This window comes from Chiloscyllium punctatum, chromosome 17, assembly GCF_047496795.1.
Source record: "Chiloscyllium punctatum isolate Juve2018m chromosome 17, sChiPun1.3, whole genome shotgun sequence".
In the NCBI taxonomy this organism is placed as follows: Eukaryota; Metazoa; Chordata; class Chondrichthyes; order Orectolobiformes; family Hemiscylliidae; genus Chiloscyllium; species Chiloscyllium punctatum.
The window spans coordinates 97,278,965-97,303,388 of NC_092755.1; the positions used below are offsets into that span (position 1 = coordinate 97,278,965).

The 24,424-nt window shown below is 41.4% G+C and overlaps 1 protein-coding gene across 4 annotated transcripts in view; it reads left to right on the plus strand.

Annotated features, from left to right (window-relative positions):
• LOC140488171 (clustered mitochondria protein homolog) overlaps nt 1–24,424 on the plus strand; it is a 92,862-nt gene that overhangs the window by 14,484 nt on the left and 53,954 nt on the right. For all 4 annotated transcript variants that reach the window (XM_072588029.1, XM_072588030.1, XM_072588032.1 and 1 more), the window contains exons 2-7: nt 4,238–4,419; nt 5,193–5,364; nt 8,919–9,062; nt 13,052–13,197; nt 13,637–13,791; nt 20,534–20,659. In XM_072588029.1, the coding sequence (XP_072444130.1) occupies nt 4,238–4,419; nt 5,193–5,364; nt 8,919–9,062; nt 13,052–13,197; nt 13,637–13,791; nt 20,534–20,659 (925 nt within the window). The remainder of the gene's footprint in view (nt 1–4,237; nt 4,420–5,192; nt 5,365–8,918; nt 9,063–13,051; nt 13,198–13,636; nt 13,792–20,533; nt 20,660–24,424) is intronic.

Sequence of the window (24,424 nt, forward strand, 5' to 3'; positions counted from 1 at the left end):
AAAGAACCCCTTATTCTCCACTTGGTGTTTCCTGTCCATTAGGTAACTCTCTATCCATGCCAATATACTACCTCCAACACCATGGGCTCTTATGACTAAACCTATTGAGGCGTTCCCTGTTGAACACCTACAAGTCCAGTACATCTACTGGTTCCCTTCTGTCCAGTCTGGTTGAGACTTCCTTGAAATTAATAAATTAATCAGATACGATTTCCCTTTCATGAAACCATTTCCTCCAAATGTTTAAATTGGACTTTCCTCTTATGGCAGCTTTGACTTTGGACGGCGCAGTTTGTTGCTTGGCTGGAATTCCTGCATGGACAGCCTGGTAGTACCATTCATGTCCCACTCAGTCTATGGGGATAGTTCAGCAAAGGCAAAAGCAATGTTCTCCACCATTTCTTGTGGAGAAGATGGTACAGCCTCACCAACTTCTTGAACGTATTCATTCTATGTGAAATATTGCATTACCCATCCTCACTCCCTCAAACTAAACTGCTCCCATTTTCACAGCTGAGAATCCCAAGTATCTGCGCGGTTGATTTTGAGGAATTATAGCCATCACTTGTTCAAAACATTTTGGGGCTTAGTTCTCACTGGCCACTTTCTCATTCTCATTAACTTCTTCTACTTTGTTATGATCTTCCCTATAGTCTGCACACTGTCCAGGAAAGAATAGGTAACAAAATTCTTTGAATTTAATGTGACAGTGAAATTTCTGGGTTTGGTGCTTCAAAGGAATGACTTGAGAATTCTGAATCTGTAACTACTGTTTTTAGTGTATTCTGTATTGCCAATATCTCCACCTCTCTCACAGTGCATTATCAGCAGCTTTCTACCCCAACTGTCTACTGTCGATTACAGGATAGTGCACACTTTCCTCACCTTCTAAATCACAGCAACCTGCCTATCTTAGCAAATGCCACAAACGTTTTGTCACTTCCATTTAAGGCAACCATGTTAATCAGCAGATTGAGCTGAGAAGGCTTTGGAACCAAACCAGAGACTACATCATTCTAATTTGCAGTTGTTGGGGATCAAGCCAACAACCCACATGTGTACCATCATGAAATAGAAACACTTTAAAGATCATTTGTGCCACGCATCCATTGCGCTGTTAAAATCTATTAAATATACTGGCAAAGTTTGTCTTCTCACTTTCCTTTCGTGCTCTGCTATTTTGTCCTCCTGTTTGTTGTTTTCCTTGGTGTCAGAAACAACTGTGACTATTAAAGTAGAATATTTAATTATACTTAATTGTATGATTGAAGTCAAGAGCAGGAGGATTGCTGACATCGACCTGCAGCAGGTATAATTAATTGCGTGGCTGCTACCTGCCTTCCTGCTCTTTGTTGTAACACCCTTGGTCTATAGTAGGATATTTGCCCCAGCAAAAATGTGCCTGTGCACCCACAATACTCCATGGTTTTTCAGGGAAATATGTGAAATATTTTCAGCAAACTTAAATGAATGAGATCAAGTCTAGCATTTAAAGAGTGCTGTTGGGTGTATAATTGAGAGTAAGTAAATGATTTGCTGGTGACTCACGGTCAGAGTGGAGGATTGAGTTCTAAGGTTTTCTGTCTGATTAATTTTCATTTGGATAATTGATATTTTATGAGGAATGGCAAAAACTAGCAACTGTTCTTTAAGGAGTAGATGAAGCAAGTTAAACCTTTTCTCTCACGTAGAATGATGTACTTTGGAGCATTTAAGTGGGAAGACCAGTTTTGTAGTTCCCTATTTCAGTGCAGTATTCCGATAAACCTGTCTGATGGGGATATTTTGGGTGGACCTGACAATCTCAAGCTGCAGTAACCTGATATAGTGCTTCATAATACATCAGCAACTTATCTACATGCAAATAATTGTTTGGTGATGCAGAACTCAAGTATTGCAGAAAAGTGCCAATGCAATCAAAGCTTTTCACCTTGCTATGAACAGGGCAATTCATTAGAAATACCAAACTCAGGGGAAAATAATATTTATATTGTATCAGATGTGAGCACTAATTGTTTGGTGAGTGGGCTAATGCACCAGTTAATGATAACATCAATTAACTGCCCAACCTTATTGAAATTTTTAACAAGGTATTGCTATGAGAAATTAACCAGAAAATGGCGGTCATCCTTTTTCTTGAATGGTAATAGGCACAGTGCGAATACATGTTCTTTCTGTGTGCAAAAAACAGGACACTGTGAATTGATATACGTAGCTTCCAGTGCGGGAAGGTACACCCCATTGTGAACTCAATTGACTTGAATTGATTTGCCAGTGTATTTCTTTACATACTCAAAATTCACAAACAAAGGCTACCCCCCCCCCCCCCCCCCCCCTCCCCGATTGTGGAATCACACCTAATATTGAACAGTGTGTTGAGAGTTTTGCATCAGTACCCTGTTTTTGCAAAAAAGATAAAGTTTGTGCTTTTTGATATGAGCTGCCAGAGTATGCAGCCTACACACCTAGCATCACACCAACACTGAAATTCATATACCACATTACTCATGTATGTGAAAGCAGAATGACCTTTTGGCTTGATGGTGGTACTTTGATAGTGCTGAACATGAAGCATGATTCTGTGACTGGACATGGTTTTTTAAATAACCCCGAGTGCACAAAGAATTATGCTTACCTTAAATTTGGACCCCTTGGTTATTGACGTCTCTGCTTACAGAAATAGGTTCTTGCAATCCACTCCATCTAGACCACTCAAATTTTCATTCATCTTAATTAAATCACCTCTCAACCTATCCAATTTTTCATCATAGCTCAAATTCTCCATTCCTGGCAATACCCATATTGATCTCCTGCATTTGTACTGTATTCACATTCTTCATAAAATGCATGGCTGGATTTGTATGCAGTATTCTCAATATGCTCTAAATAATATTCTCTACTGTTCTAACGTAACATCCCAGTGCTTATACTTTATGTCTTGACTGATGATGAAAAGCATCTAGTATGCCTCTTTGTGCTACTCCACACCTCATGCTTTGTTTGCCCTCTCTAGGCGCAATACCTTACACTCTACAGATTGAGTTCTATATTTATCACATTTTAGCCTGACCATCTGACCAGTCCATTGGTATCTTCACAGCTCTTCCTCTCCACTATTAAGCACACTGTCAATTTCTGTACCATCTGCAAACTTCTTAATTATGCCCACTACATTTCAATTGAAATGATTGACCATATAGCTGCCTGACCCGCTGTGCTTTTCCAGTGCCACACTTTCTGACTCTGATTTCCAGCATCTCCAGTCCCACTTTCTTCTTATAGTATGAGCAGCAAGGGATCTACTGTGGAGCCCGGCAGAACCACACAGGAAACAGCCTTCCAGTCACAAAGCTTCTATGGATAATTACTGGATAAAAGCAAATTACTGCGGATGCTGGAATCTGAAACCAAAAGAGAAGATGCTGGAAAATCTCAGCAGGTCTGACAGCATCTGTAAGGAGAGAAAAGAGCTGATGTTTCGAGTCTAACTGACCCTTTGTCAAATATTTGTCAGAGCTTTGACACAGGGTCAGTTAGACTCGAAACGTCAGCTCTTTACGGTTGTGGATAATTACTTTTTGCCTTCTGTCACTGGGATGGTTGCCTTTAGATTCAATTTGTCATTTTCCCTTGGATTGCATGAGCTTTGAATTATCTGATTTGTCTGCCATACCTTCTAACCCAGTGATGAATATGAGGCCAGAACCAAGGGATGATGTCAGGTTCATGTTGACACCCTTGCATTGAAGTGCCCACTTAACCAACATGCAGGAAATCAAGGAGCAAATATGGAAGCATGCCCCAGGCTTCTTATAAAGCCATACCCACTTACACAATTAGATAAACAGTTTTGCACCATTGGGAGGTTCTGTGGGTTTATGAAGAAAAATAACCAGGGAGAGGACTGGAAGCAAGTACTATTTTCTGACATTGAACGTACAAGAGCTGTCCCTGGAGCTGGCTTTATTCAAGTGTATTGTAAACTTGATAATTATGCAGCAATTGATGATGTATCATTGATCAAACAGATGTCAACCTCACAAACCCGAAGCAACTGTAATTGAGCACCATTGGCTTGAATCCAGGTTTATCCCTTGTGATTCCTAAATAGCAGCAATAAATTATGTATTTATGATTCATGTTTTCTGTTGCCTTGTATGATCGTTTGTTTAAAATTTAATGTTCATGGTTCCTAAGCTTTGTTTCTTCATTGTTTTTTTTTATTGTCTCATTGCAGATGCTGAGGGTAGTGAACCCCTCTGTAGTGGAAAAGACTCAGAGATGACTCTGCCGGTGAATAATCTCGTCACCAATGGTGCTGCTGATGTGCTTACAAATGGCGTGATGGAGATCACTCCTATTCCAAACACGCTTGAAATTAAGATTCAAGTGCCTGGAAATGACACCATTAGCTTACAAGTAGGTTCTTTGTAGTCTTGTTTTACCATTTAGGTTTCCTAATGCCATCTCTCAACAACCACAGCCGCCTTTATTAAAAGAAAATCAAAGAAAGCAAAAAGCCTCCAGGTGATATACTCTAAAAGAAACAATGGAAGATATTCTGGAAGCAGTGTGCAAAAACTTGGTCAAAGGGGTGAATTTTAGAAGAGCCTTACAAAACAAGCAGAAAAGTTTGGAGCGTTTCCAGAGTAGGGAGCTGTCCTTGGTGGCTGAGAGGAGATGGATCGCTACAAATGAGCTGAGAGTTCAGAATGGAGAGTCTGAGGGAGGTAGGAACACAGGAAGAACTTGGAGAGAAAGGAATTGGCAAAGTTATACATGGTAATGATTTTTTTTAAGAGGCAATGAAAGTCTGGTCACTAATGTCAGTAAGGTCAAGAGTTGATGGGTTTAGATGAAGTGATAACTTTGGAGAGCAGAAGGATAGTTAGCAAATGGCTAGATAAGAGATGGCAAAGTCTGGATGATGAGTCCAGCTCATTCCAGACCACTTCGTAGAACCTGTAACTTGCTAATTTTGGAAATTTTGGAAATTTCAAAGGGACTGATTGTCTCTTGAAGGAGACCAATAAATATGTCTATAGTATGTGCTTTGACTCCAATCTATAAAATGTACATTCGACGTGATAAACCACCCAGTTATTTTAAACAGTTTATTCAGTGACCATTGATAAGGGTGTGAGATTTCCTGAATGAACCTCAACACAAATCATAATGTATCCTTTTTCTAGGTATCTTCTGAGGAGATGGTCCAGGAGATCATCCAGATTCTGATGGAACGTGAGGACACATGTCATCGGACCTGCTTCTCACTTCAGCATGATGGCAACATTCTGGATAACTTTGCGGGGTTGGCAAATATAGAAGGACTGAAGGATGGATCAGTTCTCCGAGTGGTAGAAGGTAAAGGGAGACACTGTGTTGAAGGATCTTGGTGTCTTTGGCAGATTACCTACAAGCTTCACTTACTCAATACTCAATTGATAATAACTCATCAGAAATGTAGGAATCGGATTTTCAATACTTTGCACCCATAATTCCTTACTTATTGATGACCTAATTTTGGCTATGCTGTCATTGGGAATAGATGGAGACTTCCTCTGAGTGAATGACAATCACTATTGTTTAAGCTGTAAGTGGCAGAAGTCACCTGCCCAGGTTTTCAGCTAGAACCAGGGATAAATTTTATCCGCAGACCAAAGAGGGCTGTGATATGGGGAGGGTGTTTCATGGGCTGATTCTTGGGTTCATACCACAATACACACAAAGTCACATTGAGGACAATAACTTGTCAATGAACAGAAAAACTGGACCTTTTTTTGTAGATATTCTTTGTGTTTAAATGCTGAATGGTTTCAAGATGCTAAACATATTCACCAATAGGTGATGTTGTAAATGTAGTTTCCTATACCTGCTCTATATGTTGAGTAGTCCCAATGAATTTGTTGCTTACCATATGTTGAGGTAGTGTCTTTTCAAGAACTGTAAACCAGCACTTGCAAATAAAAAATGTGTTGTGAAACTAGAAGTCCCAGACATTTGAGAATTCCCGAATTCTACCACATAATTAATGTAAAACCAAAATGAAATTTTTGATGGAAAATTTGATAGAGTTGTGATGCAACAGGAGAAAATATCAATGTTCAACTGCAGCTAAGGATGGGAGCTCAGATCAAAACGTAGCCACTGGAGTTCATTAGCTGTGTTCTAGGAAAGTGAAAGTAAAGCATTCAATGAAGTGAGACAGATTCCACGCCGAAGGTATAGCTTCTGCTGCCTTTTTGTTCATCCTTCTGATTCCCTGGATTTCCCCACTCTTTCAATTCTTCTTCACTACCCAGTCTCTACCTCAAGAACAGAATTGGGTGGGAGGCTTGGTGATGAAAACAGAAGTGCCAGTTTCCTATTGCTGATGCTGTTGCTGGGGAGCTTCCATTAAAAGGCCAGACCTACAATCCTGGCTTATTCCCAGATAAATCAAAGTAAAATTGTTAAAGGGCTGGAGGAGAGCCCATTGAGGGCTGTTTAGCAGTTTTAGTGGGAGTGCTTGGCTGCGTTCTGGGTCAGGGCAGACTAGATGAATGGAGGAAGCAGCACAGGGAAGTCAGGCAGTCATGGCCACCACTGGGAAAAGAAGTTGGTCATTTTGAAAAGGAGAATGGTTGAGAATCCTTCACAACCGTTGGGTTTGCTTAGGGTGAAAGATATGTGGAAGTGCAGGATGTTATCACTTGCCTGATACCATGAGGGCATAAGAGAAGGAGATAAGACTTCGAAACACAATTGAGAGTCCACCTAAGTACAAGGAAAGCAACTGTTCACAATGACAGTATATCTTTGATTTTGGATGTAGTGATGATAAGGAGCAATGTCCTTTGCAGGAAGGGTAGAGCAATGGGTATAAGAAAGGCAGAGGAGAAGGATGAACAAAAAGCAGCAGAGGCTGTATCTTCAGCATGGGGTTTACTACCAATGATGCAGCTTTGTGGATCCACCAGAAAACCACTGCTTTAGGAGACCCAGGTAGACTTTCACCAAAATCTGTGTCCTCATTTCAAATGACTCACTTTACATTAGTTAAAAATCACCTGATGAAGGGGCGTCGCTCCGAAAGCTAGTGTGCTTCCAATTAAACCTGTTGGACCATAACCTGGTGTTGTGTGATTTTTAACTTTGTACACTCCAGTCCAACACCGGCATCTCCGAATCATCACTTTACATTAGTGCTTGTCCTTTCCTACCAGTAGCTGCCAATGGCACTGTGTCCTTTGAAGACTTTCAACTTTTGGCTTCTTTCAGCCGCTTGTTAGTGATTCAAAATTGGCTACATACCATTGTGCCTCACTGGTCATTAATGCCCATTTAGTGAGCATTGGACAGCACCATTGAGTAAGTGAGTGGTGACAGCGAGTGTACAAGCAGGAAGCTCTTATTGGAGTTCACAGCCCAGCTGAACATTGAAGAAGAAGGCCTCTTCATTGTTGATGAATCTCACTCAATGAAATTAATAATGCTCTGCACCTTGAGGATTGAGCCTAGGAGAGCAGTGGGTTTTACCTCAATCTTGAAATCCTCAAGGTGCAGAGCATTATTAATTTCATTGAGTGAGATTCATCAACAATGAAGAGGACTTCTTCAATGTTCAGCTGGGCTGTGAACTCCAATAAGAGCTTCCTGCTTGTACACTCGCTGTCACCACTCACTTACTCACTCTACTCGGCCCACTTCACTCATCTCACTCACCGACTCACCCACCACCTCCACAAAGTATAGAGATATTTCTTGAGGTGGCTTTGCATGGGTCCGAGTAAGAAGTTCAGACGCACAATAACAGAAGTCACTTGGTCACAAGAACCACCACTAATGGGTGGTGCCCCCGCAGTACACTCATTGTGATTGTCTGCTGCTTTCTTCACAACATGGTCTTCCAGAGAAATCTGGAATTGGAGGACAGTGATGCTCTAGATTGAGAACTTATTAGAGGAAGAGGAGGAGGAGGAAGAGGTAGGATACAAAGGAAAGAGGTGGGGCCAATGGAAGACAGAATTTCAAGATTAGTCTAATCCTAATATGTTTCCATTTTGGCACCCTTACTGTGAAAGTGGGGTGTACATCGTTCTGGAGGTTTCACTGTCCTCTTTAAAGGGCCATTTTGACACTTCATCCCTTATGTCACTGTTTCGGCCAATAGAAGTTCACACATTTAACATCAACGTTCAGTATTTACATGATGTTGAAAAAAAAGGAAAAGCGCCCATTTAGATGAAAAAATGTGACCTACATAATGTCCTGTCAGATGGGGGGCTTCTGTCTCAGCCACTATTACCCAGCATTCCTGTTGTGGCCTTGGCACAGTGCACTGCATCCCTTACTCTGCAGCCTGTTGCTGCGGACAGAACAGCATAGTGCAACTTGACCTGCCGGTCAATGTGGCACAGTATCACCATAACATGTTTTAACTATTCCTTACCTTGAAGTTTCTAATTTGGATCCTTTTTGTTTGAAATGTATTTTGTAAAGATTTGCATTACAATTGAGTAGCTCTCTCTTCTGCCCCTGTGATGAGTTCTTCCAGAAAATGATCAGTGCCTGTTTGACCTTTTAAAAGAATTGTTCTGTGAATAAATTGCAAAGATAGTGACTAAGCTTTCGTGGGAGCATGGATACGCTCTTCAGCCCCTCAACTCATTCCAACCTTCACTTAGATCATAATCCCATCTACATGCCTTGGTTCTGTAATCTTTAGTTTATCAATATTAGTTGTTAAATTTTTAATTGACACCCCAACCTCAAAAGTTGTTTTGAGAGAGTGGTAAAGAGTTTCAGATTTCCATTATGTGACTTGTATTGTGTGTTTTCTGATTGTTCTTTATTCTTTCGGAGTTTTGCAGTTTAAGGTGGAGCTGTATTGTGCCCTGGTACAGCATTGAAGTGACATCTTTCTGTTTTTGCCTCAGAACCATATACAGTCCGAGAGGTTAAGGTTCACATCCGCCACGTCCGGGATCTGTTGAAGTGTCTGGACCCTGTTGACGCTTATAATGGCATTGAATGTAACTCCTCTTCTTTTTTAACCACTATCTCTGAGGGAGATATTGCAGGTATGATTTGTGCAAGTACTTTGTTATGAAAAGTAGATTGGGTAGTGGAGTGAATTAGCACAATGATATGATTAGATCCAGTGTAGAGTGATAGGATAAAAGTCTCTTCTCTTATATTGTAAGTTGATGGACCTGTTTTTCTTTGTTGCTGTATTATTCAATGATTCTACATGAATTTGGGCAGTCTCAAAACTAATATCCAGAAGCACATCATCCAGAGCACTTGGTGACCTCATCTGGAAACCAATTTACAATTTTACTCAATTGATGCGATTGCTGTTGATGTTATGATTTATGTGTGTTATGTCTTTAAAAATTAGCTCTTTGTAAGGTAAGATGCAAAGGACTTGGCGCACTTGCAAACATTAATAGTAAATCAGTTTAAGTTGGAAAGCTACATGCTAGAGCATTGCTTGCAAGAACAAATCATTGACGTTTCCCTATGATGATGTGGCTCTCTTTTTTTAACTCGCCACAAATTAGCTGGTGAAACTGTGGGTTGGCAAGACCCACTCTATGTAATAATTTTAAACAGCATTAATGTTATTTCTTAAGGCTGAACATCAGGTTCTCATTCTTTCAAGAAATATAAACTTGAACCAGCCTCCCTGGGGAAAAAACTGAATGCAGAAGATACTAAAACTTGGAAGGATTGTGAACCGTGTGGAAGATAGTGATAGATTTCAAAAAGATACAGACAGGCAAGTGAAATGGCCAACATAGGACAGTTGAAATGTAATGATGAGAAGTGATACCTTTTGATTGGGAGAATGAGGAAAGGCAATATAATCTAAAGTATACAATTCTAAAGTAGGTCAAAACCAAGATCCAGGATAGAAATGTGCACAAATCTCTGAGTGTAACAGAGCAAGTTGTGAATGCAGTCAAAAAGACAAACAGGACTCTGAGCTTTATAAGTACAAATATGGAATGCAAAAACAACAAAGCCATAGTGAACCTTTATTAAACAGTGCTTTGCTTGAATTGGAGTACTAATTCTGGGCATTGTATTTTAGGAAAGATGTGAAGCCTTTAGGGACAGTCCAGAACGTATTTATGAGAATGATTCCAGGCCCATGAAACTTCAGTGATGTGAATTGATTGGAGGAACTTTCTTTTAGTCTCTTTGGAGAAGAAACTTTTAAGAGGAATTTAATGGAGGTATTCAGAGTTGTGAAAGGTCTGTTCAGAACAGGCAGAGAACTACTTAGGTTGAGAAGGTTGAGAACCAGTGAACACTTACTTAAGGTGATTGGAAAAAAAATTGTTAATGTTGCTGGCTGGGCCAGAAATTATTTCCAATCTCCAATTACTTTTGAGAAGATGTTGGTGAGCTGTTGAACCATTGAATCATTACAGTCCATTTACCGTCAGGAGACTCATAATGTCGTTAAGGGGAAAGTTCCAGAATTTTAACCCAGTGACACAGTACTGTGTCCTTTGCTGCTTGTAGTGTACATTAATGATTGAGACAAGATTGGTGCTGGGTCCACTGCTTTTCATCACTTATGTAAATGATTTGGATGTGAATATAGAAGGTATGGTTAGTAAGTTTGCAGATGACACCAAAATAGGTGATGTAGCGGACAGCGAAGATGGTTACCTCAGCGTACAATGGGACCTTGATCAAATGGGCTGATGGGCTGAGGAATGGCAGATGGAGATTAATTTACATAAATGTGAGGTGCTGCATTTTGGAATGGCAAATCAGGGCAGGACTTATACATTTAATGATAAGGTCCTGGGGAGTGTTGCTGAACAAAATGATCTTGGAGTGCAGGTTCACAGTTCCTTGAAAGCAGAGTTACAGGTGGACATGGTAGTGAAGAAAGCATTTGTATGCTTGCCTTTATTAATCAATGCATTGAGTATAAGAGTTTGAGAGATCATATTATGGCTGTACAGAACATTGGTTAAGTCACCTTTGGCATTCTGCATTTAATTCTGGTCTCCCTGATACAGAAAGGAGGTTGTGAAACTTGGAAGATTCAGAAAGGATTTACTAGCATGTTACCAGGTTTGGAGGGCTTGAGCTATAGGGAGAGGCTGAATAGGCTGGGACTGTTTTCCCTGGAGCATCGGAGGCTGAGGAGTGACATTCATTGAGGTGTGTAAAATCAGGAGTGGCATGGATAGGATAAATAGACAAGGTCTTTATCCCAAGTTAGGGGAGGCCAAAACTAGAGGGCATAAGTTTAAGGTGAGAGGGGAAGGATGTGAAAGGACCCAAGGCACAACTTTTTCATGCAGAGAGTGGTACATGTAGGGAATGAGCTGCCAGAAGAAGTGGTGGAGGCTGGTACAATTGCAACATTTAAAAATCATTTGGATGGGTATATGCAAAGGAAGGGTTTACAGTGATATGGGCCAAGTGCTGGCAAATGGGACTAGGTTAGGTTAGGATATCTGGTCAGCATGGACAGGTTGGACCGAAGGGTCTGTTTCCGTGCTGTACATCTCTGACTGTATGACATGAATGTAGGAAGTTTTAACAGCAGGTTTGCAGATGACACGAAAATTTGTGGTGTAGTAAATGGCAAGGAGGAAAACTTTGCAATGCAGGAAGATAGTCAGATATGCTGGTACAGTGGGTTAAATAATGACAAATGGATTTTAATCCTGAAAGGTGTGAGGTGATGAATTTTAGGAGAATTACAAAGGCAAGGGTGTAACTGTTGAATGATAGGACCCTAGTTAGATGGACCTTAGAGTACATGTCAGTAGATTATTGAAAGCAGTAAGATAGTTGAATAGGACATTAAAAAGGCATGTGGGAGACTTGTCTTTATTAGTCAGAGAATTGATTACAAGAGCAGGGGAATTATGATGGACCTATATTAGTTGTCAGTTAGGCCTCAGGTTGAGTACTGTGTGCAGTTCTGGTTGCCATTCCACAGCATAACTTTTAGTGTACTACAGAGAGTGCAGGTGAGATTCACCAGGACATTGCCAGATATGGAGTGTTTTCACAAAGAGAGACTAGATAGTTTTCAAGTCGTCCTATTTTGTGGCTTCACCAGGTTGACAGCTAATTTTCAGGTATGCCAGCATGTACTCATGCAATTTTCATTGAACCAGGGTTGAACCCCTGGTTTGATGTTAATAGTGTGGGAGATATACCAGGTCATGAGATTGAAGATTGTGTTGGGAGGATTCCCAGAGCAACTTCCTCCTGACTATCCAACAGATGCCACCACTTCTGCTGGGTCACTCTTGCTGGTGAGTCAGTATATACAAGTTGATGATGGGATTGAATAGGACATGTGTGCAAGGTAGGACAATGGCAGGTGATTGTGAGCCAACTCTCTCAACTTTGGCATTTGTCCAAGATGTTGCTAAGGAGAACTTCGCAGGGTCAATGGGGCTGAGTCGGCTTTTGTTGCTTATAGTGCCTTGATAGATGCCAGGTACTGTATCCAGTTTCATTCCATTTTTTGAGACTCTCTAGCAGTTGATATAACTGATTTGCTAGTCTATTTCAGAGTGCAGTTAAGAAACACCCACATTGATGTGGTCTAGAGTTATATGTAGGCCAGACCAGATGAAGACAATAGTTTCCTTCCCTAAAAGACATTAGTGAGCCAGGTGGGTTTCTAGAAAATCGACAATTGTTTCCTGATCACATTACTCTTTTAATGATGTATGCTGAATTCAGATTTCGCCCTGTGCTGTGGGGCAGCTCAAATCTGGATTGTCAGATCATTACCTGGACCTCTGGATTACTAGTCCAGTGACTGTAGCGCAATGACATTTTTTTTCAAATATAGTGATTGGTTATGAACTGGACTGTGCTGCTTAGGATTGTATAGATAGTATATTCAATTGTGACTTTCGAATGTGCATTGGCGAAGGAGTTGAAGTGAACCCTCAGGCTATGGTGAAAGTGTCGGGTAATTGGGTGAAATTAGTTTTGATTTTGTGGACAGACAGTGTGAACAGCTTTCTTCTGTACTCCAACCATTTTATGAACGTAATATGTTCCCCTCTAGATATATCTACAACTGGAAAACGGAAAAGACGTTCTGGTTCAGATCAATCACTTGAGACTATCGACTGCTCTCCTCCGGAATATATCTTGCCAGGATCCAAAGATCGGCCCCTCTCATTCCTACAGCCACTAACTGCGGATAGCAAGGTGTGTTACGAAGCCAGTGGAGTTAAGTGATATTTGTGTTTAAGACAGAATCAGCTTTTCTGTTCAGAAATGTTTGCATTTGTTTGCAGAAAGATGCAGCATTCAGAAATTACTGTTTCACGGAAGTTGGGTCGGATCAGAGGTCGACATGATATTTCAGAAACAAGCTTGTGTAATGTAATGACAACTGTGTTCTGAACAGTGTGGTAGTTCTAGTCTTGCTGTATTACAGATTTAGCCAACGTTACCTTATTTCAATTTTTTCTGATTCTGCTTTGAATTGAAAAATAAAGATGATTGCAGTGTTTGTATCTGAGCACAGAGTTCTTTAGTAGGAGTAACTAGAGATTCTGATTCGGGTATGTATTGTTTAACTGGTTGGTTCTTCCTCTGGATTCAGTGGGGAGGTGGAGTTTACTAACTGATATCCTCTCTGTAGTCCCTGCAGTGTTTGAAGTGTCTGATGGTGAGTGGGTGGAATCCACCTCCAGGTAACCGTAAGCTGCGTGGGGATCTGATGTATTTTAATGTTATCACCATGGAGGATCGTCACGTCAGCATCACTGCATCCACACGTGGATTCTACATCAACCAGTGAGTACAAGCCTTGTGCTCAGTACCTCTATTAAATGTGTTCATACAGGAAAACTCGCAATATCTTTTCAAACAAATAAAGTAAAATTGGACCTTTAGAGATTTCAGATGATTCAATTATTGCAATGTTATCAAATGCAAAATTATTAAATTCACTTGCTAGGGGGCAAATTATGAAATTGATAGACTAAATTCAGAGATCAGAATCAATGCTGGAGAAAGTTGTACAAAAGCAGCATGGAAACTTGAAGCTTGCTGCCTGGATGTGTGATGCATGAAGATCTGAGAACCCCAAAGTGGATATTACTTAATTCCTCATTTATTTCAGTTGAAGAACTGATCATTCCAAAATGATTGGGTACACTTTTACATCTCCTGCTCACAGGGGACTTGATGATGTGCAGGGGGCTTGTCAAGAGCAGCACTTGACCAGCCTGCCAATTACCTGCCTGCCCTTGACCTGCCTACTATCTGATGGGAGAAAATGGGGCTGTCACCAGTCTATTGGGCCTCTTGAAACCTATAAGTGGCAGATTAATGGCTAGAATCCCACCTCGGCCACTGTTTTAGCTATAAACAGAGGGATCCTCAGGCCAAGCACACAGCTTGACAATATGACAGGGCTCATGTGTCAGGCAAGTAAAGGTGAGGACCCTTGTTTGGGTCCCTTGTGCTCATCATGGACATCCAACTCCCACACCCACCCAATGTCATACACTTCTTTAGTGCCTTCATACTGACCTCTCAAAACCCAGCCCCCAAGTTTGTTACACACACTGACTTTTCCTCTATCCAGCCTCCATTAACTCCTCTACTTTGGACACCAGCTGCTCAAACTCAGTGCTTTTAGGAATATGAGGTGCTACCTCTGCTCATAAAAGCCTTGGCCTTAGTGATTAAATCTTCCATTGAACATTGATAGCTGTGGGGCTATCCCTGCTGAGTCTTGGAATATGTTGGGATATCCCTGATACAAAAAAAAATTGTCTAGCATTTTCCTGTATGAACATGTAATTTACTATTTCTCTGTGTGAATTGTCAGTCACATTGGAACAGGTATGCTTTTGAATTAAGGATTAGATTCCTTTAGTTTCCTTTTGATCTTCTCTTCCTTCCTTGTCTTGCCTGCCTTAATCTATAGAGTGGATACTTCTTACATTAGAGCAGCTAAACATCCTTGTGTGACTGCTCAATTTTTAGTGAGAAATTATGCGAATTTAGGAACAGCTTGTAGTTTTGCATTTTGGGGTGACAGTTAAGTAGCCCACCTTCATGTTATGCTGATCCTTGACGGGCAACTTAGAGAGGAGACTTCTATCTGAATAATTTGGATGACCTTTTTGATTATGTTTTAGAGTTGAAATATGGAGTGTTCTGCATGGTAGAAGCCACTCAGTGTTTGTGTTGGTGATGATGATTTCCCAAAGCAAATCAAAACAATTACTATTGACTTACTTGCTTTGTAAACCTAAGTCTTATTTCTATTTTGAGAATTGATCCAGTTTTTCTAGCTGTGCCACACAGTGCTCCTCTCTCTCTGTGCATGTTTTGTTTTAAGCTCTCATTTCAATGCATTCAGCCGCCTCCAACTAACCACAGATAAAATATATTGTTCCCAGGTTCTGATGGTATTGGGTGTAATTGCAATGAGTTGAGGACGTGGTGCTGGAAAAGTGCAGCAGGTCAGGCAGCATCCGAGGAGCAGGAAACAAAAGCCCTTCATCAGGCTGGGACCCTTAGGGTTGGAGAGATAAATGGGAGGGGGGTGGGCTGGGGGTAAGATAGCTGAGAGTGCAATAGGTGGATGGAGGTGGAGGTAAAGGTGATAGGTCGGAGAGGAGGGTGGAGCAGTTAGGTGAGACAGGTCATGAGGGTGGAGCTGAGCTGGAAGATTGGAACTGGGATAAGATGGGGAGAGGGGAAGTGATGCCAAATGATCCTGATGGAACTGAGGGTGGTAGTAGAATTGTATGATTAGGTGCCTTATGGGGAAACAAATCTCTTTATTACCATATCATTTTCCTTTCCACTGTCATCTAATAGACAGTAGAAACAATTGACTTAGCAGTCCATTCAAATGTCTAACTGCTTTCGTAATGATCTTCAGTTCTTGACTTCCAAAATGGTCAAGATCAACCTGTCAGAATGTGTTAAACTACAAGTCAGCAAGATTCATGTATTTTTCCTGTCGATTTCATCTCCTGCTGCCAGTGTAATGGTAGCCACCAGGAGGGCCCTGAACTAACAGCAGCAGATGTGTATGTGCTTTATGCATCCTCCCAAAGTGCATTTTCCTGATGGCACAATGTTTCAAGAATATGGCGATTTACATCATGATAACTGACACAGGCTGATATTTTGACATAATATTGTAAACATGCAAAGTGTTGGCTCCTAAGTATGAGCACATCCCCTGTGGTGTATTTTGTTGTTGGTTGAGAACCACAGCATGATTTGCAAGGTAAATTCAGGAAAGCAGCCTTTTTAAGCCATTCTCCCAGGATCTGACTAAGACAATAAGAAATAGGAACGAGAGTGGGCCATACAGCCCCTGGAGCCTGCTCCATGAAATATGTGTAAAACAAAAGGCCTTTTTATTCAAGTTTTCATAAATTAGGCACTTGAGTCCCATACTCTGGTTGTAACACAAAGCCACTAAGTATTTCCAGATGGTTAAAAAGCATAAAACTCATTACAATTTTATCAGACATAGATAAGAACAGACCTTTCTTGTGTGCCAGAGTGGCATAATAGGAAAAAACAACTGGGTTTTTGACACTAAAAATAAAGTACTGATAGCAGGTTGCTTAGATCCTGTGAGCGCACAGCAAATACCTGAAAGCAGAATTTACAGGCCAGAAACTGAAATCTTTGGTAGCGGTTACCTGGGTGGGTCCAGGCATTCCCTACAGCTGCACACTAAATGGGGCCTGTTGGGTCTTGTATTCTCTGTCTCACTCTCAATTAACTTTCATGTTTGGTGGTTTTTAACTCCTTTCTTACAGAAAGTGCTGACTCTTTTGTTGAGATTGCAGTTTCACTATCAAGCAAAGCCATCCACCTGAAAAATTATCTGTTTCTTCCTCCGCAGATGGTCTCGAATTGCAAAGTATTTCCAGCATATTGTGTTTTTATTAACAGCCAGCACCTTGTTTGATCCACATATTAACCCACATTTCAACCCTCTTGAACAGTTAAATCAGCAGGCCGGACCAACCAGAGCAGTGATCAATTCTTAACCCCATTTGAGTCCTTGTAAATGTATCTTTTAGGGGGAATCACTGGATTTTGGCCAAGACCAGCAACCCTTTGATGTACCTGCACTTGGAGCAATCCAATAGCCCACAACAGAATGTGGTCCACCACTATTCCCAAATATTTAAGCTGATTAATCTAATTTTATTATTAATATAATGCCTGGCCAGCACATAAACATGAATCTTCATGATGCCACTGGAGTGGGGGAGGGGGGGGGGGGGGTTCTCATCATATGTGCCATTCTTAAGTTTATTTTGCACCATTCAGCTGAAATGATATTTATGGAGTAAGCTGTCAGAAGTGTGAGCTGACACAGAGGATACAAGAGCAGCAGGGCATTTGTGATTTTTACTGCTTCCTTAGAGCATTGCAGCAGGCAATGTTAGTAAAGGAGCAACATGGCAGGCAACTGGGAGGTCAAGGTCATTCCTTTGGACAATGCAGAGGATTTCCATAAAGTGGTCATAGTCTGTGTTTGATCTTGTCAACATAAAAGAGACTGCACTGTGAGCAGCAATTGCTGTTTGAAAAAGATTGGCTTGAAAGAAGTACAGATGAAATGCGCTTCACCCAGAAGCTGTGTTCGGGGTCTTGAACATTGAGGAAGGATGGGTTTTTTCCTCCTGCTGCCTCTGCTTCTATTGTCAACAAACCTAAGCCTGTTTGTTTTGGATAGTGGTCCTTCAACCATTGGAGACACTTTCACTGTATTTACTCTCACTAAACCCATCATGATTTAAAAAACCTTCTATGAAATCTCCTGTTAAGTTTTCTCTGTTCTGAGTAGAACAATCCTAACTCCTTGAGTCTGCCAACATAATTAACCCATCATCCCTGAAACATTGCCAACAAATTTATTCTAGTAAATTTCTCCAAAGCCTTCATGATAGTCCTAAGTCATGTACTCAGAAATAATAAAACTTCAGCTGAAGCTAATGTTATAAATAGGTTTAACATAACTTATTGGTGACTATACTCTACAAGGAATCCGAAATGCATTATTAATTATGCCACTTTCAAAGATTTCTGCACAAGCAGAGGATAAAAGTCATTTGGATCTCATGTCCGTGGTAGGAAAACTATTGGAGGAAATTCTAAAGGAGCGAATTAATATCCATTTGGAAAGGTTTGGGTTAATTAGGGGTAGTCAGCATGGCTTTGTCAGAGGGAGGTTGCACTTAACAAATTTGTTAGAATTTTTAAAAATGTAATCAAGTGTGTGGATGCTGGAAATTAAGTTGATGTAGTTTATACGGATTTTAGCAACACTCTTGACAAGGTCTCACATGGGAGACTGATTGAAAATGAGTGGATCAGAAACTAGCTTAGGGTGGTATGGTGGCTCAGTGGTTAACACTGCTGCCTGTCAGCACCAGGAACCCAGGTTCGAATATAACCTTGGGTATCTCTGTATGGAGTTTGCACATTCTCCCTGCGTCTGCATGGATTTTCTTCAGGTGCGCCACTTTCCTCCAACAGTTCAAAAGTATGCAAGTTAGGTGAATTGGCATGCTAAATTGCCCTTGGTATTCAGGGATGTGTAGGTTAGGTGCATTAGTTAGGGGAAATGTAAAGTAATAGGGTAGGGGAATGGATCTGGGTGGGATATTCTTCGGAGAGTCACTGTGGACTTGTTGGGACAAATGGCCTGTTTCCACATTGTAGGGATTCTGTTCTGTAATAGGACACAAAGGGTTGTGGTAGAAGGCTGTTTGAGTGACTAGAGGCTGGTGTCCAGCAGTGTATCACAAGGGTCAGTATGGGACCCTTGCTGTTTGCTATGTACACAAATGATATACATGAAAATGTGGGGGGAATGTTAAGCAAATTTGCAGATGACACCAAGAGTGGTAGAGTGGTTAATAGTGAAGAAGGTGGTTGTAGGATATAGAAAGATACAGATGGGTTGGTCAGGTGGGAGACCAGTGACAGATGGCACTTAACTATAATAAGTGCAAAGTGTTGCACTTTGGAAGAAGAAACAAGATGAGGGTGTATTTAATGAAGGGCAGAACACTGGGTGGCTTAGAGGAACACAGGGATCTCGGGGGTAATTATTCACCGATCCCTGAAGTCAGCAGAACAGAATAGGATAGTTAAGAAGATATATGGCTTGCTTTCATCCGTCGTGACAAAAAGTATAAAAACAAGGAGGTAATGTTGGAGTTGTGACGAGTGTTGGTTAGGCCACAGTTAGAATACTGTGTGCAGTTCTGGTCCCCTCACTACAGGAAGGATGTGATAGCATCAGCGGATGTTCACCAGGATATTGTCTGAGATGGTGAAACTGAGGGGTGACATGATTGAGGTGTATAAGATTATGTGGGGTATGGACAGGGTGATTAGAGAGCAGCTTGGTCAAGGGTCAGTCATGAGGGGGCATACTTTTAGAGAAGGGGCAGGATATTCAGAAGAATTTTGAGGAAAAAAAGGCCTTTTTCACTCAGCAGGCAGTGTGAATTTGGAATGCACTGCCTGGGAAGGTCTTGGAGACTGGAAACCTTACAAATTTTAAAAAATACTTTGATGAATACTTCAAATATCATAAATTTCAAGGATATGGGACAAGTATAGGAAATTAGGATTAGTGCACTTTTAGTGGTAATTATGTCAGTACAGACTCATTGGGCCAAAGGACCTTTTTGCATTGTATGAATCTATTGACCTTTTTCTCCCTCTGTCTCTCTGTCTTGCTCTCTATTTCTTTCCTTTTACCCATTTTAACATTGTATCATTTAACATGCATCACTCCCTGTTGACTCTTAACAAAATTCATCATTTCGTGTTTTTTGATTTTAGAGTTCACCTGCCGTATGCCACAGATTCCTCCAGCTTACTGTATCTTGAAATCTATTAATATCTTCCTCACTGTTTGCACACTTCATTCTATACTCCAGCTTTATGATTAAGTCTAAATTGCCCTCCGAAATGGTCTAGTGAGCCACTTGGTTGTATTAAACATTCATGTATAATAAGGAGGAAACCAGTTGGTCCACTTGGTGTTTTTCTTTAATTCATTCACATGATGTGAACTGGCTAGGCCAGCATTTATTGTTCACCCTTAATTTCTCAGAAAGCAATTTTGAGAAAGCAGTATTCTTCAGTTCAGTTTAGGGAAGTTATTTCTTCAGAAAAAAAGTTTAGTTTGAGTGATTTCCAGACCAGGAGTATTTAAGCTGTGAAAGTATAAGCTCTCGATTTTATGAATATTCATTTCAGAAAATACCACAGTTCACAATGCAGAAACGGAGGAGAATCGGTTAAATTGAATTTAAAATTTTGACAGAGAGGTATAAGTTCTCTGGATTTGTGTCGCTATAAAGTGAAGCTGTTGCTAAATGGGTTGAAACTTTTTTTGCTGGGTGTTCAAACATTTTTCTAATTGTGCTCTATATCAAGACATTGCACTAACAATATCAAACTTTTTCCCCTTTCTATAGTCCTGCAATAAAAGCTGTTTCTAATTTATTCTGTTCTAAATTAGGTCAACTGCAGATATGTTTAATCCAAAACCAGGCAGTCCCAGCCTGCTATGTCATTCACTGTTGGACCTTCTGAATCAAATTAGCCCGATATTCAAGAAGAATTTTGCAGTATTGCAGAAGAAAAGGTATGGAATGTAAGGAGAATCATCCATGTTATAGAGATCCTTTTATTTATTTCTAACATTCAGAAACTCTGTTTTCATGATTGCACCTCCAATTCCATACATCACAAAGGCGACTGACCCTTCTCACAAAATTAGATTAGATTAGATTAGATTAGATTACTTACAGTGTGGAAACAGGCCCTTCGGCCCAACAAGTCCACACCGCCCCGCCGAAGCGCAATCCACCCATAGCCCTACATCTACCCTTACCTAACACTATGGGCAGTTTAGCATAGCCAATTCACCTGACCTGCACATCTTTGGACTGTGGGAGGAAACCGGAGCACCCGGAGGAAACCCACGCAGACACGGGGAGAATGTGCAAACTCCACACAGTCAGTCACCTGAGGCGGTAATTGAACCCGGGTCTCTGGCGCTGTGAGGCAGCAGTGCTAACCACTGTGCCACCATGCCGCCCAAGTTCTGGGATGAGATAACTGAGTTGGTACTGGAGGCTGGATTTGGGAAGTGTCCACCTTGCACTGAGTTCCTCTCTAAAACGATGGAGCCAATTTCATTGATTCTGTAAACTGTAGTTTTAAATTTGAACTAATGCTTTCTTTCATCAAGAACAACCAACTGTGTGCCCCATCCTTGATCTGCTTAGAGAATTATGATCAGTCTGTTTTTCTAAAAGAACCCATCATCATTTTGTTTCACAAAATTAACCCACATCAAAATGGCTAAGATTTCTTTATCCTTGCATAAACGGACATTAAATCTCTCCCTGACATTAAAGTTACCCCGTTGATCTTTTACATAACTTTTCCATTTGCCTTACTTTTACTTTGACTTTAATGAGTGTGATGACCAGTTAATTTAAAAATGGAGAGTCATTGTGCTTTGAATTTGCTGACCCCAACAAAGTCCTGTCGCTTCTAGATTTATGGTTTTTTTTTCAAGGAAGACTTTTTTTAGGCTTCGTGGTAACATAGAACATAGAACATAGAACATAGAACAATACAGCGCAGTACAGGCCCTTCGGCCCTCGATGTTGCGCCGATCAAAGCCCACCTAACCTACACTAACCCACTATCCTCCATATACCTATCCAATGCCCGCTTAAATACCCATAAAGAGGGAGAGTCCACTACTGCTACTGGCAGGGCATTCCATGATCTTACGACTCGCTGAGTGAAGAACCTACCCCTAACATCAGTCCTATATCTACCCCCCCTTAATTTAAAGCTATGCCCCCTTGTAATAGCTGACTCCATACGCGGAAAAAGGTTCTCACTGTCAACCCTATCTAACCCCCTAATCATCTTGTACACCTCTATCAAATCACCCCTAAACCTTCTTTTCTCCAAAGAAAACAACCCCAAGTGCCTCAGCCTTTCCTCATAGGATCTTCCTACCATACCAGGCAACATCCTGGTAAACTTCCTCTGCACCCGTTCCAGTGCCTCCACATCCTTCCTATAGTATGGCGACCAAAACTGCACACAATATTCCAGAAGCGGCCGCACCAGAGTCTTATACAACTGCAGCATGACCTCAGGACTCCGGAACTCAATTCCTCTACCAATAAAAGCCAGTACGCCATATGCCTTCTTCACTGCACTATTTACCTGGGTGGCAACTTTCAGAGATCTGTGTACATGGACACCAAGATCCCTCTGCTCTTCCACACTACCAAGTAGTCTACCATTAGCCCAGTAATCCATCTTTTTATTACTCTTACCAAAGTGAATCACTTCACACTTAGCTACATTGAACTCCATTTGCCACCTTTCTGCCCAGCTCTGCAGCTTCTCTATATCCCGCTGTAACCTGCCATATCCTTCCTCACTGTCTACAACTCCTCCGACTTTCGTATCATCCGCAAACTTGCTCACCCAACCTTCTAACCCTTCCTCCAGGTCATTTATAAAAATGACAAACAGCAATGGTCCCAAAACAGATCCTTGCGGAACACCACTAGTGACGGCACTCCAAGATGAATCTTTGCCATCAACTACTACCCTCTGTCTTCTTCCAGAGAGCCAATTCCTAATCCAAACCTCCAACTCACCCTCAATGCCATATCTCTGTATTTTCTGCAGTAGCCTACCATGGGGGACCTTATCAAACGCCTTACTAAAATCCATATATACTACATCTACCGCTTTCCCCTCATCTACCTCCTTCGTCACCTTCTCAAAGAATTCAATAAGGTTTGTGAGGCACGACCTGCCCTTCACAAAACCATGCTGACTATCCTTGATCACATCATTCTTATCCAGATGTGCATAAATCCTATCCCTTATAATTCTCTCTAAGACTTTGCCCACAACAGAAGTGAGACTCACTGGCCTATAGTTACTAGGATTATCCCTACTCCCCTTCTTGAACAAGGGAACCACGTTTGCTAGCCTCCAGTCCTCTGGCACTACTCCTGTAGACAAAGAGGACACAAAAATCAAGGCCAATGGCTCTGCAATCTCCTCCCTTGCTTCCCAGAGAATCCTAGGATAAATGCAATCAGGCCCAGGGGACTTATCTATTTTCACCCTTGCCAGAATTTCCAACACCTCTTCTCTACATATCTCAAAGCCATCCATTCTACTTATTCGTGCCTCAGTATTCATATCGACAACAATGTCCTGTTCCTGAGTGAATACTGACGAAAAGTATTCATTCAGCGCCTCCCCAATCTCTTCAGCCTCCACACGCAACTTCCCATTACTATCCTTGATTGGACCTATTCCTTCCCTAGTCATTCTTTTATTCCTAACATACCTATAGAAAGCCTTAGGGTTTTCCCTAATCCGACCAACTAAGGACCTTTCATGTCCCCTCCTTGCTGCTCTTAGCTCTCTCTTCAGGTCCTTCCGGGCTACCTTATAACTCTCAATCGCCCCTATTGAACCTTCACGCCTCATCTTTACAAAGGCCGCCCTCTTCCATTTAACAAGGGATTCCAACTCCTTATTAAACCACGGCTCCTTCACACGACCCTTTCCTCCCTGCCTGATAGGTACGTACTTATCAAGGACACTCAATAGTTGCTCCTTGAACAAGTTCCACATATCAATTACGCTCTTGCCTTGGAATCTACTTTTCCAATCCACACATCCTAAGTCATGCCTCAACGCATCATAATTTCCCTGCCCCCAGCTATAACTCTTGCCCTGTAGTACACACTTATCCCTCCCCATCACGAGACTAAAAATCACCGAATTGTGGTCACTGTCCCCAAAGTGCTCACCTACCTCTAGTTCTAATACCTGGCCTGGTTCGTTACCCAGAACCAAATCCAGTATGGCCTCACCTCTTGTTGGCTTATCTACATATTGTGTCAGGAAACTCTCCTGCACACATTGCACAAACACTGACCCATCTAACGAACTTGAGCTATAGCTTTCCCAATCAATATCAGGAAAGTTAAAGTCTCCCATAACAATCACCCTATTACTGTCACTCTTCTCCTGAATCATCTTCGCAATCCTTTCTTCAACGATTCTAGGACTATTAGGAGGCCTGTAAAAGACTCCTAACAGGGTGACCTCACCTCTCCTATTCCTAACCTCAACCCAAACTACCTCAGATGGCAAATCTTCATCCATCTTCCTTTCCACCGCTGTAATACTATCTTTGACAAGCAAAGCCACACCCCCCCCTCTTTTACCCCCACCTCTGACCCTACTAAAACATTTAAACCCTGGAACCTGCAACAGCCAATCCTGTCCCTGATCTAGCCATGTCTCCGTAATAGCCACAACATCGAAGTCCCAGGTACCAACC